Consider the following 13,004-nt stretch of genomic DNA (forward strand, 5'->3'; position numbering starts at 1 on the left):
CTAAGACCTTCCATCGAGAGGCCACAAAGAGCTCATACAGCTTACTATCAAAAAAACAAACAACTCAATCAAAAAATGGGCAGAAGACCTAAATAGACATTTCTCCAAAGAAGACATACAGATGGCCAACAGGAATATGAAAAGATACCCAGTATCACTAATTATTAGAGAAATGCATATCAAAACTACAATGAGGTATCACCTCACACCAGTCAGAATGGATCATCAAAAAGTCTACAAATAACAAATGCTGGAGAGGGCGTGGAGAAAAGGGAACCCTCCTACACTGCTGGTGGGAATGTAAGTTGGTGCAGCCACTGTGGAGAACAGTATGGAGGTTCCTTAAAAAACTAAAAATAGAGCTACCATATGACCCAGCCATCCCACTCCTGGGCATACATCCAGACAAAACTATAACTTGAAAAGATACCTGCACCCCTATGTTCACTGCAGCACTATTTACAATAGCCAGATCATGGAAGCAACCTAAGTGTCCAATGACAGATGAGTGGATAAAGAAGATGTGGTATCTAAGAGGCCACTAAGAGACAAGACCCAACACGACTGGCCTCTCCCACTTTCTGTTAGGCCCCTTCTGCCTCGCTGGGCTCCTGCCAATCCTAACCATCACCCTCCTGCTTCTTCACCTTTACCACCACCATCAGTGACAGCTACCCTACCACTGACCGAACGAACTCTCACTGCAGCAGCTCAGTACCAGTTTGCTTGCCATCAACCACTACTAAGCAGTTCCTATTTCTTTCCTCATGTGATCACCTCCACAACCCTGGAAGGAGGTTTCTTTGGACCCTAGAAGGATCTTATTTTGCAACTGTGGAGGCAGAAGACCAGACAGGTAATGCCACTGGTTAGCTATGAAGCAGAAGGAGGCAAGGTGTATATTCAGCCCAGCTGGTCCCAAATGTGGCTTCTTCCTTCTCATCCCAACTCCCTCTGTTGAGTTCCTCTCATTGGATACCATCTTGTTTCCTTTTAAAACCCACCTAAATACTATCAGAGAAAAGACATTAAGAGAAAAGCCCTTTAAAGAAAGAAACACAATGAGGATGCGCCACTGCACCCATCTCATTTAGAAAAGGAGCAAAGATTCTCGTCTCTCACATACTTTCAGAGAATATGGCGATACACAAAGGAAGGGTGAAGAAACCAAAAAAAGACGAACGAATAAAAACACCAATTTAACTAAACGATATGGCTAACTAGAAGACAAAAGAATAAACGAAAAATGATTTTAAAATTTAAAAAAGCCCAGAATTACCAAACATCACAAAACTGTGGAGTCGGAAAGGACATGAGTTGGAAGTTCCTGATTTTGAGATTTCAGACAATGCTAAAATTTCCAAATAAATATGGAATGCCAACCTGGGTTGCCACCCAGTTTTTCTTTTTTTTTTAATATGCTAAGTAAAGTCATTTAAAAAACTAAATAAGGGCTTCCCTGGCGGCGCAGTGGCTGAGAGTCCGCCTGCCGATGCCGGGGACACGGGTTCGTGCCCCAGTACGGGAAGATCCCACATGCCGCGGAGCGGCTGGGCCCGTGAGCCATGGCCGCTGAGCCTGCGCATCCGGAGCCTGTGCTCCGCAACGGGAGAGGTCGCAACAGTGAGAGGCCCGCGTACCGCAAAAAAACCCAAAACAAAACAAAACAAAAAAACTAAATAAAAACAAAATTTAAAAACAAAATCTTAAAACCAGAAAACCGATATCACTATCTATTGTCACTCAAAAACAAATGACACTGAAATACCAAAAGGTAGGGTGCTTACGCAGCCTCCGTCTCAAGGACAGCCCCTTCCCTGAGTAAATCTAACCTGGTGAAAACCCCACTACATCAGCTTTATGTTTCTCACTTCACTGCGCATCGGCATTTGGCAACCACCGACTCAGCTCGAGTCGCTCCCTTGCGCGGGATTCCCTTCTACAAAATCCTCCTGCAGCAACCTCCCCTGAGCGTTGGCCTGAGCAGGCTCCTGGTTGCCTCATAAAGCAACCAATTCTAACGGTAGCAGAATAGGAGAAAAATGCACAGAAATCAGTACCGTTCCTATAAGCACAAGAGAAACAGCCTGAATATAATGATGAAAGAGGGTCCATTCACAGTAGCAATAAACACATCAAATACTTGGGAAATACATGATATATATTCACATATCAAATTCCACATATATACATCAGAATTATATAAAGAAAACACAAATCCTTAATGGGAGAAATAGAAACTCAAACGAAGGGAGAGACCATACTTCCGGCTGAAGGCTAAACACAGAAAAAAATGACGCTATTTCCTAACTTATAGATTAAATGAAATTCCAGTCAAGGCATCACCAGGGTCATTACGGAACTTGACAAGAATGATTCTTAAACTCTTTTTTCTTTTTTTTTTTTTTTTTTTTTTTTTGCGGTACGCGGGCCTCTCACTGTTGTGGCCCCTCCCGTTGTGGAGCACAGGTTCCGGACGCGCAGGCTCAGCGGCCATGGCTCACGGGCCCAGCCGCTCCGCGGCATGTGGGATCTTCCCAGACCGGGGCACGAACCCGTGTCCCCTGCATCGGCAGGTGGACTCTGAACCACTGCGCCACCAGGGAAGCCCTCTGAACCACTGCGCCACCAGGGAAGCCCTCTTTTTTTTTTTTTTTTGTCTGTGCTGGGTCTTCGTTGTGGCGTGAGGGCTTCTCTCTAGTTGTGGTGTGCGGGCTTAGTTCCCCCGCGGCCTGTGGGATCTTAGTTCCCACATGGACGCGGGGATCGAACCTGCGTCCCCTGCATTGGAAGGCAGATTCTTAACCACTGGACCACGAGGGAAGTCCCGAATCTTAAATTCTATAGAAAAATAAATGGACAAAACCATCAGAGGAGTCTGAGATAATGCGCAGTAAGAAGATTCTTGCCCCAGCAGATCTTAAAATATAGCATGAAACGATGATCATTCAGGCTGTAAACCAACTAAACCAATGGGGAATGATGCCACAGCCTAACAAACACGGCAGAAGTAAACTCGCTACCAATAAAAGACACAGAAGCCGCACTACGCCACCGCTGTCCTGAGGACACACTGATGTTTTTCAAAACCTTCCCATCTCAATTTGGAATAGGAATTTCAGAGTTTGTTTTTTTTAAAAAAACTAATTAAGCAACATCAGAAAATTTCAAAGTGATAAAGATGAAGATTTCCTGACAATCTAGAAAAACGTTTCGTATTCCTGTGTGTTTCCTATTCCCGTGTGTTTCGTATTCCTGTGTTTTGAATTCTTAGGGCCATCTCAAGCTCCCACCTCCGAGGCTGTCCAAAACACAATTTGAAATTCCTTAGATTCATCTTGTTCTCTAATTATGAGTGTGAGGGTGGGGTGGCGGAGGTGCTGGCAGCGGGCGCCAGGGAACCTTCTGGGCTCCTTAGTCAGGGGCTGCGGCCCACCGGCCCAGCACCCAGCAGGCCCCACAGGGCCCTCTTGCTGTTCTCGGCTTCCCAACTACACGGATGGTTCTCAAGGGCAATTAGGCCTGAAGTCCTCACTTGCCGCGAATCAATCAGACCTCAGCAATTTGGAAAAACAAAAGTCTTGCTCTTCCTTCTTCCCTCAGGAGTGGAGAGGTGGGAGGGAAGTAACGGCTCTTTTACGAAGGAGTTTCTAGACCAGCAAAGGGAAAAACTCCCAATTTACAATGATTTTTAGCCAAAAAAAAAAGTATGAAGGTGGGAGGCTCCAGAAGTCGTCATCACCAGACAATAGTGAGTTTTCATTTCTGATCTGAGAAGACCTGTTCTTTTTTCTTCTAGTTTTGTGACATTTTCTTTACCTTGGGTGGTTCATGTCTAACTGTGGGCCCTGCTGGGACCTGTATTATCCTGGCAATGGAGGTGACCTTGTCCATCATCTGCCCCAACATCTCAGGACTCTCATGCACAAGAGAAGAAGCGGGGGGTAGGCCTCCGCCAGAAGCAGGAAGCAGAGGTCGGTCACCTGGCCCACACCTGGCCGTGGACCTGCTGAGAGGGAGCTGACCCAGAGCATCCCCTTCCCTGCCTAGCTGACAGGTCCCACAGCCTCGGGGTGCCACAGACCCTCACACCTGTGGGGCAGGATGGCCCTTCCCCGACTGCCACTGGGAAAAACAAAGCCGAGAGCAAGTAACAAATACCTTAGAATCCTCTTCAAGTCAAAGCACTGCCACGATGAATGAGGCTGATTTCCCCAGTTATGAGGACGGGCTGATTACAGAGCCCAGCATCATTTGTCCGAAGATAATTGCCTCAATTCTCCACTTCACTTTGCACATATAGAAACAGTCGCAATCTACCAAAGCCTCGGTGACTAGATATGTTAAATTGGTCTAATCACGTCTTGAAGAGCTTGGGCTGAAAGGACAGCTCCGAGTGCCATCCTGAACCAGGACACCAGCGAGCCTCTCTCCCTCGGCCCCGCTGCTGCCTCGCTCCCCCACAACGTCTGAAGGGGTGAGTCAGACCCTCAGCAGAGAACAGAAAAACAACTCTGAGGCTCTCTGTCAATGTCTAGTGGCCGTGGGCCCGGGTGGACAAAAGCTAAACCACACACCACAGGATGTTCCCGACAGCCGAGTGGTCCTCTGCAATCAGCAGTGTTTTCAGCCACTGCCCACCAGCCTCAGGAGGGGCAGCTCTGCAGGGCAGAGGACACAGCTGACACCAGCACCACCGGGGCCATGGGCAGCGCTGGCCACGAGAGAGCACCAGGCAGGCTGGAGCAGGGCAGGTGACAGAATCCAGGCGCCATTTCTCCAGGACAGAGCCAGGCAGAGGGCCAGAGTCCAGGGTGAACCAGGGACCACATCAAATGAAAGCTTTGGCTCTGAGAGCCAGAGCCAGAGCAGAGGAAGGGAGGCACCGCGCCCCAGGAGGACCTGCCCACCCAAGCTTACATTCTGCCTGGGGGAGGGGCCTTCCAGACACTTCCTGTTGGATTAGGAGCCTAGAAATTGCTCCTCCCATGACAGGAGTAGGTAGGTAGGCAGGTGGGTGTTGCGTTGGTAGGATTACCTCGACAGCGCACAAAGCCAAGAGAAAAGAAGGGCCACTCCTGAGAGGAGGACCCCAGCAGCTCTGCACAGGGACACAGGTCACTTCTGATCCTATCTCCCTTTAAAAACGAAGGGCACAAATAGAACATTGTAACCCCAACAAAGGCCTGGACAGAAGCCAGCCATGTCAAAGAGATGATGATTTCCCCCTATTGTTTGCTTCTGGCTCTAGATGGCACAGCCACAAAGTCAGGAGCCCGGGCTCGTCGCCCTTTCTACTGGTGAGAGCTGACAGATACCAGCGCCGTCTGAGTGACAGCGACGTGGCGCCCCAGAAAAGCGAGCCAAATGCTCTTGTATTGTACCCAGACCTCGGGGGGGAGGGGGGGCAGGCAGCAAGGCAATGCCAAATTCCCAGTGGGCTTGAGCCTTTCTGGCTGATTGCCACAGTCAGTGGTGGGGAGCACGTCATATTCCCCGAGTTCATTTCTACCCAAAGGGAAGTTTGAAAAGCTCTCCATCTCTAAAGTTAGTCCTTATCAATGACTGTCCAAAAAAATGTGTTCAAGAGTGATTGTACCCGCTCGCCTGGCGGAGCAGAACCAAACTTTTGTGTCTCATCTTGGAAAACGTATTGGTGCCGAGGGGACCCATGACAATGGCCTGGCGAGCCTTTTGAGAATTCACGTGAGTCATGTCTCCCCCAGAGTGACTAGAACAGGGCTTCGCACACAGTAGGCATGCGGGAACAGGTGGCTTGAAAGCACTGCTCTAATGGGCTTCAAAAAAAAAAGAAAAGAAAACCTCAAAGTCAGACGAGGTAAAAGCCCACCTTTCAGAAAACCACCAGATGTAACCACCTGACTGTAGCCACCGTCGGGCAGCTTCCCTCCCTGGTTTGTCCACCTGGCGAGGATTTAGAATGTGGCACCTGTTGGCAATCCACTCTTTAATAGTTGGAGGCATTTCACATTGACATGCATGTTGTCAGATGACAGGGGTTGGTCACTTCTCAATCACCTCCGTCTCCCCACGATGCCTGGAAGAGTGTCGTGGTCACAGAAGTGACTCAACGTGAGGCTGCTTAACAGCCAATTTCATTGTTAATTTCCGAGGCAGCTCCGGGAGGGGAGGCAACGAGGCCCGATACAACTAATAGACAGAGACGGATTTCTCTGCTTCAGCAAATGAGCTGCGGAGCGGAGAGTCACAGAGCCCACCCTGGTCACAAAAGGCCCACCGCTGGCCGAGCCCCCATCACTGACACCTGTTTGCTCGTGTCCTGAAACTGCCACCCAGACACTCCTTCCTGCCGCTGAGCCACCTGCACTTTCAAATGCTTCTACAATAGAAGCCGAGTCGGAAGAGCATGTCCATCAATAGAGCCCCCAGCCCCTCTCCCAGGGCCTCCAGAGCCCTTTCATGGAACCAGAATCTGACTTGAAAAGAACTCGGTGAGCGTGGAGTTCTAATTCCACCTGGCTCAGGAGTCCCAGGGAAAACATCTCTAATATGTGGTCACCTGTCCTTTGATTTAACGCCGCTTCTGACGAAGAGCCACCATCTCCTGACAGCCGTTCCACTTCAGAGCCCTAACTGTTGGAATATCCTTCCTTGGGCTGAGCTGGAATCTGCCTGTTGAAACTGCCTCCCATAGGTTCTAATTTTGCCCTGCCGAGCCACATAAAATACATCATAATGCCTTTTCCACAGGACAATCCTTTAAGGGGCTGAAGACAGTTATTCTTCACAGTTCGTCCAAATAAGACCCTGATCGTAATGAACTGGAAGCTGCGCTTTCCAGTCCAATGGGTCCGGGAGCCTCCCTCTGGCAGAGCCCCGCCGGTGATATACGTTGATATATGTCCGCACTTTATTTACCGCAGACAGACAGAGCCCCTGGTTCCTTCCCGAGGCCGTTCATCACCCACTTGCTCCTTTTCGAAATTCACTCTGCAGCAAGCACTTTTAAAGTCATGCACGTAATGCATTTAAAGAGCGCTTTCTGCACAGAGCCATTTGCTCAGACCCGGCACTAAGTGCGAGATGGAACAGTATTTCAGCGACGTTCTCCTGCCCCCAGAGCCCGTGTCGAATGTACGCCAGAAATGTATCGGTAACTATACATGACTGGGGCTCTAAATGCAGTGCTTTGTTAAATGTTCATTTGCTGACTAAAATGCATCTTGCAAGGAAAGTGCATTAGTAATGCAGAATCTAGTCCAAAACTATGTATTACGTAATGCACATTTTCTAATAATGCAGGCAGTCTCGGTGTATCTGTATTAGTGGATCGGCTCCGGGCTGCCAGCTCCATTATAGGCAGAAAGCACTCCTTTTGCAAAACGAAGTACTTTCTTATGTACACTAAAGAATCATAATCCACCTCGTTGCTGACAGCTGGCATTTGTCTCCATTGAAAGGGCATTCAGCAGCACCCACATATTCCTGAGTTTTTCCCAATGTGCCCCGAGAACCACTTGAACGATGTCTTTATGTTCCACTCATTGTCAGGGGGGCTGAGCTGATTGAAGAAAGCAAGTGGGCGGGTCAGTCTGAGCAGAACCTTTGGAAATGTCTCAGGTTGGGGCTGAGAGACCAGGATTTGAGATCTGCAGCTCCAAAGGGCCCTGTCCCGTGTCCCCTGATACCATCCATATGATGACTGGAGCCATCCAGACACCTGTGATAACAAAACCCTTTCAGTCACTCTGCAAAGTGGTAAAGAGGAGAGCACAACGAGAATGCAGACGTCTGTCTTTTTACGAGGTTTGCAATCAATCCCACTTTATTACACCAATCAGTATTTTAATGCTACAAACTAACTCGAAGAAAACAAGATGCAAGATAGACACAGCCAAGAAGACAGGGCAGGAGCATTCAAGACCATCCCCAGCGAAGATGCAGAAACAAAACCTCCACATGTCAAAACAGTCGCTAGGATCTCACTAAGGTCTTAACTCTGGGTTCAGCAGCTCTAAGGCAGGCATGGTGCACAAGGGATAAGGGTGAGTCACACCACACTGAGGAATAGCTGTGGGTGCAGGACACTTCGGCACCAGGAAGCAGTGCCAGGAGGGGACACCTGGTGGACCACCTCAGAAGGGAAGGCAGAATTACCTCATGGTCTCTTCAAGTGTCCCCCATGTTGACTCAAAGACAAGAAAAACCACCTGTCGCACCTGTAATGCCTTGTTGTTGCTTCCACAGATTCTAGGAAGATGGTTTTGCCCTGAGTTATACCACCGGTGGACCTGTCACAAGGGCAAAAGTGATGCTGCATATTTTAACGGGGAGGGCATGCACAACCCAGAAGCAGCAGTCAGGTTACAGGTGGAACCCCAGAGCTTCCGAAGCACCATCCTGCCTGAGCAACGACCACTCCACGGATCCCCCTCCAGGAGGACATGGAGCTCATTTGGTTCTCCAGGGCTGAGAAAGAGATGGACTCATTTCCTTTGGGGTTCAACGACATGACCTAGGGTGTCGAGGGGTCCCTTAGCCCTAATGCTCTGGTTGATCCAATAATTTTCTCACTAGAATGCACGCCGGGTTAAACAATGTTGGTGGGTAAGGAGGGAGTCCTGAGTGGTTTAATGCTCTGAGTAACAGCAGATTAATCCTAAGTATCCTTTCCTTGATGTAAGATTTTCTTCTCTTTCCTTTTCTTCTTCCTACTCTATCTTCAGCACCTAGAACAGAGCTTGGCATGTGCTAGGCACTCAACATTTGTTGAATGAACTCACTTCGTTGAAAACCTATCTATGAAAAGAGCTTTGAGTGGTACCCAGCGGTTTCCTTGATAGCTGATCGCCCTGCAGCGCCCCCCAGGGGCAGACAATTGGCTGCACCTACTGAAGAGCACAGATATTACCTAGTGGTTCCAGCTAATTAGACTTTCGGCACATGTTCTCAGCTAGAGCTCAGGGTGGTCCACCAACGGGCTTGGGGACGTGCAAACCATCACTCCGTCTGTCTGTGGGGGTCCTTCTTAGGGAAGATGCTCATCTATCCATTAGGTAACTAATTAGTCTCTTGAGACCGCATTGGTGGTTGGGGGGATTGGAAACTGCTCAGATTACGGTCACTGTACCAGGTCTGCCAAAGGTGATCTCACGATTAATTAATGATTGCCTGAGGTTACCATGCTCACACTACTGAGCCCCTGGAAAATGCCCGGAACCGCACCGTTAATACTGACGTACAGAAGCTCATTCCTCCGGAATATCCGCAATTTTGCGGTCTGGTTTTTAGCTGCTTCGGGCTTTGTTCAACTTATCGATAACCCTGGAGAAGCTGGGGAGCGGTACGGACCCCACGGAGAATCCATGCCTAGCTGCGCAAGCACTCTAACCTGTAGCTAGCTCGCTCGCTCGCTCCTTGGCACCCGCCAGGCCCCCAGCCGCTCCCATCGCCCAAATCCTTTCAAACAAGGTTCCCTCCTGCCACCTGCCGGCCCATTAGGGTCTACGCCTCGGGCTCGGCGCCACTGCGCAACTCACGCGGAGCCGCCCCCGCCTCCCTACTGCACATGCCCGGCAGAAGTCCGGGCGCGCAACTTTGCAGAACCTCTCCGCCCCATTTGTCTTCGCCTCAGTCTCCTCTTTCCTCTCCCAGGCGAGAGGACCAGCGGAGGCACCTCTCCCCGAGTCTTAGGCTGCAGAGTCTAAGACTTAGAGAGAGGAGCCTGGGAGGAGATAGACTTTTTCTCCCCTTTTCCCATCCCTTCTTTTTGCCCAGAGAGGCAAATAGAGGCGCGGAGCTTTAGAAAGTTGAGTGGTCAAGAAGGTAGGTGCTTCGTTTTTCTCCTCGCGCCGAGGTGGGGCTGGGACCTCCGGACCCAGCTTCTTAACCTCGCGAGGAGCACCTTTTCCGGCTCTAGCAGCCGATGCTCTTCGGAGCTGCTCTCTGCAGAGCCAGAGGGTGGGTCGGATTCGCCGAGTGTGTGTGAGGATGGATCGCAGATCCCGAGCTCAGCAAGGGCGCCGAGCTCGCCACAGTTACAACGATCTGTGCCCACCCCTAGGCCGCCGGGCAGCCACCGCACTCCTCTGGCTCTCCTGCTCCATTGCTCTCCTTCGCGCCCTCGCCACCTCCAGCGCCCGCGCCCAGCAGCGCGCGGCTGCCCAGCGCCGGAGCTTCCTTAACGCCCACCACCGCTCCGCCGCCCAGGTATTCCCCGAGACCCCCGAATCCGACCACGAGCACGAGGAGGCAGACCTCGAGCTCTCCCTCCCCGAGTGCCTGGAGTACGAGGAAGAGTTCGACTACGAATCCGAGACCGAGTCTGAAATCGAGTCGGAGACCGACTTCCAGAGCGACCCTGAGACCGCCCCCACCACTGAGCCCGAGACCGAGCCCGAGGACGAGCGCGGCCCCGTGGTGGCCAAGCGCCGCACCTTCGACCAGTCTCTCACTGAGCGTCTCAACGCCCTGAGGTTGCAGAGCCCCGACGCCTCCCCGAGTCGCGCGCAGCCCAGCACTCGGGAGTCTGAGAGCCCCAGACAAGGGGAGGAGCCCGAGCCCGAGGACAAGGATCCGAGGGACCCCGAGGAGTCTGAGCAGCCAAAGGAGAAGAAGCAGCGACGGCGCCGCTGCAAGCCGAAGAAGCCCACCCGCCGCGACCCATCTCCGGAGTCTCCTTCCAAAAGGGGACCCATCCCCATCCGGCGTCACTAATGGAGGACGCGCCCCAGATTCTCCTTGTTTTCTTTGACCCAGGTTGGTGACCAACCGCTAAACTGGGGAGTCTGGGGTCGGTGCTGGAGCGGTGGGAGGAAGGGAGGGAGAAGCAAAGGCAGGTTAGAAGGAAGGCGGGAAGAGAGCGGGCTCAGCTAGTTAGCCCTGGAGGCGGGGGCGCAGGGCGAGCTAGGAAGAGCTCCGCGAATCTCCCCCGGGGCGCTGGCGGGCGCCCGGGTGGCCAAAGGCCTGTTGGCCAGAGGGGCGGCGGGGCGCTCCTCGCGCCCCTCTGGAGACAGCCTGAGGTCTCCGAGCTGGTGTCCAGGATGCACGACTGAATTCCGGGAGCACCCCAGGTTTCGAGCTGCACACCCAGAAGGCACGGGTAAGTACTTTGTTTTACGTGCTTTTTTCCCTCCTAGAGTAAGTAGTCTCAAACCAGTTGGCCTTGGCGGGTGCCCGAAACGTGGTTCGGAGGTGCTCGCGCCAACTTTCAGAAAGCAGAGCCGCCCGGCGGTAGCGACACTGTTGCAATGTGCGAATACTAACCAGGCTGGGATTGGGCGACGACTCCGGAGACTGCCGGCTCCCGGGGAAAGTTGCGCGCGCACGCGCGCGCCGCTTAAGACACTCGGAGCCTAGAGCCCAGGTCCCGTCGCTGTCAATTTGGAGCCGCCGGACCTCGGCGCCAGTGCCCCCCGCGGCTGCGCGCCGGTCCTGGCCGCCAACGCCCGTCTCCGGGCGCTTGTGGGGCCGGAGACCGCAGCAAAGAGCGTGCGCACCTGCCCGCACGCCCCAGAGCCGACCTCTAAGAGCCGGCCGGCGGTTCCCCACGAGTCACCGGTACTTGGAAGGCAGGCAGAGGAGGTACGGGAGTCTTGGGAGGTGCCCAAGGGGCTACCAGGGTTGGTGGCGTGGGCTTGGTCACGTCGGGGCATCGCCAGCCTTTTGGCGCAGCTAGTCTGGTGGCGGGGCGGGGTGCAGCTTGGCTGGAGAGGTCCCGGGCTGTTTGCTCAAGGGCCTGGGGATGTAAGAGAGGGGCCAAGAGGTCAGCGAGGTGGTCACGAGCGGAAAGGTAAAGCGGAACAAGGAACTAGCTGGAGAGGGAGTCGCGCCTATCACCAGGGAACCCTACAACGCGTCCCCAAAGAGCGCGGCACCCACCGAGCTGGGGAAAGGTGTTGGATCCGACGCAAGTCCTTGGGCGATCGGTCGAGAGGGGGCAGGAGCCGGCGGCTACGGCAGCCTTGAGGAGGGGAGGGGAGGGGAGGGGAGGCTGCGCGCACCGGCCATTTTCAGCTCCGGTGGAGCTAAGTTTGGAATCTGTAACCTGGAGGCGAAGCTGCCCTGGTGTCGGAGCACAAAAACGGCCTGAATCCGGTAAAGCATCTTCGGTGCGGAAAGTGTGCCTTTCTCACCAGTCCTGGGGGAAAAGACTGGTTAGTGAAATGTATTTACAAAACCTCACCCGATTTGGAAGTTGGCTTTATCTTGGTGCGCGCGCGTCTCGTTTGGCGTTGGTTTGAGCTATTCTGATGAGAATGATTTGGGGGGGGGGGAAAGTGATACGTTTTGAGACTTGAAAAGACGACGGGTCAGGTTCTTAGACTCCTAAGATAAGGTTGCGGCCAGAAGGAACACACGTTAAAGGGTCTTCCTTCCAGGTCTCTTCCCTGGGCAAGGCGTCGCGGAGCCCCAGAACTTCTTCTGGGCTGCGGCGCTCGCTGACTAATGGCTGTTGGATGCTGTTCTGGTCTTCACTAGTAAATACCGGGAAGGGGGCTTCCCTGGGCAGCGGGGAAATGTCCAGAAGTCTGGAGACTGCCGAGGACTTGTAGAAGGGTCCGGTGCGCCCTGGCTTTGGCTTGAAAGCGTGAAAACTGCCTAAGTGAAATGGGGCTCCCCAAAGCTGACATTTCTACTTAGTGTAAAAACAGCGGTTCTGTGTTCCTTTCCGTGGCATTAAGTGTTCTGTTTTTTCTCTGTTAACGTCTTAGCAGCCTGAGTTCACCCAGCAAAATGTCTCTGGTGAATAGGCAAAATCAGCCAGGGGTGCGGTTGGCTTTTTTGGTGTGCTTTTCTGTGTGAGGGCTGCCCTCACAGGCTGGGGAGTTTGGGGGGACCCGTTTTCCTGCAGAGCTGGGTTTTTCATTGGAGAAATTAGCATATCGCCCTGTTGCAGGATGAATATACAAGTTTTTTTTTTAAGTCGTCAGTGCCTAGCCCACACCTGTCACCCCAGTCTTGGGCTTTTTTAACCTGAAGCCTGCATAAGGAGAGGCTGTCTTTCTTAACAGTAACCAATA

At 52.4% G+C, this 13,004-nt stretch overlaps 1 protein-coding gene and 1 long non-coding RNA gene across 2 annotated transcripts in view; one reads left to right on the forward strand and one right to left on the reverse strand.

The window, feature by feature from the left end:
- Positions 1-13,004, reverse strand: part of LOC117308151 (uncharacterized) — a 32,277-nt gene that overhangs the window by 11,738 nt on the left and 7,535 nt on the right. The gene's annotated exons all lie outside the window — the stretch shown is intronic.
- On the forward strand, positions 9,610-10,735 carry LOC101320761 (neuroendocrine secretory protein 55-like). Its single transcript, XM_033841264.2, has one exon. It carries the CDS (start codon positions 9,973-9,975, stop codon positions 10,696-10,698), a length of 726 nt encoding a protein of 241 aa, XP_033697155.1. The 5' UTR covers positions 9,610-9,972; the 3' UTR covers positions 10,699-10,735.

This window comes from Tursiops truncatus, chromosome 15 (genome assembly GCF_011762595.2).
Source record: "Tursiops truncatus isolate mTurTru1 chromosome 15, mTurTru1.mat.Y, whole genome shotgun sequence".
Taxonomy (NCBI): Eukaryota; Metazoa; Chordata; class Mammalia; order Artiodactyla; family Delphinidae; genus Tursiops; species Tursiops truncatus.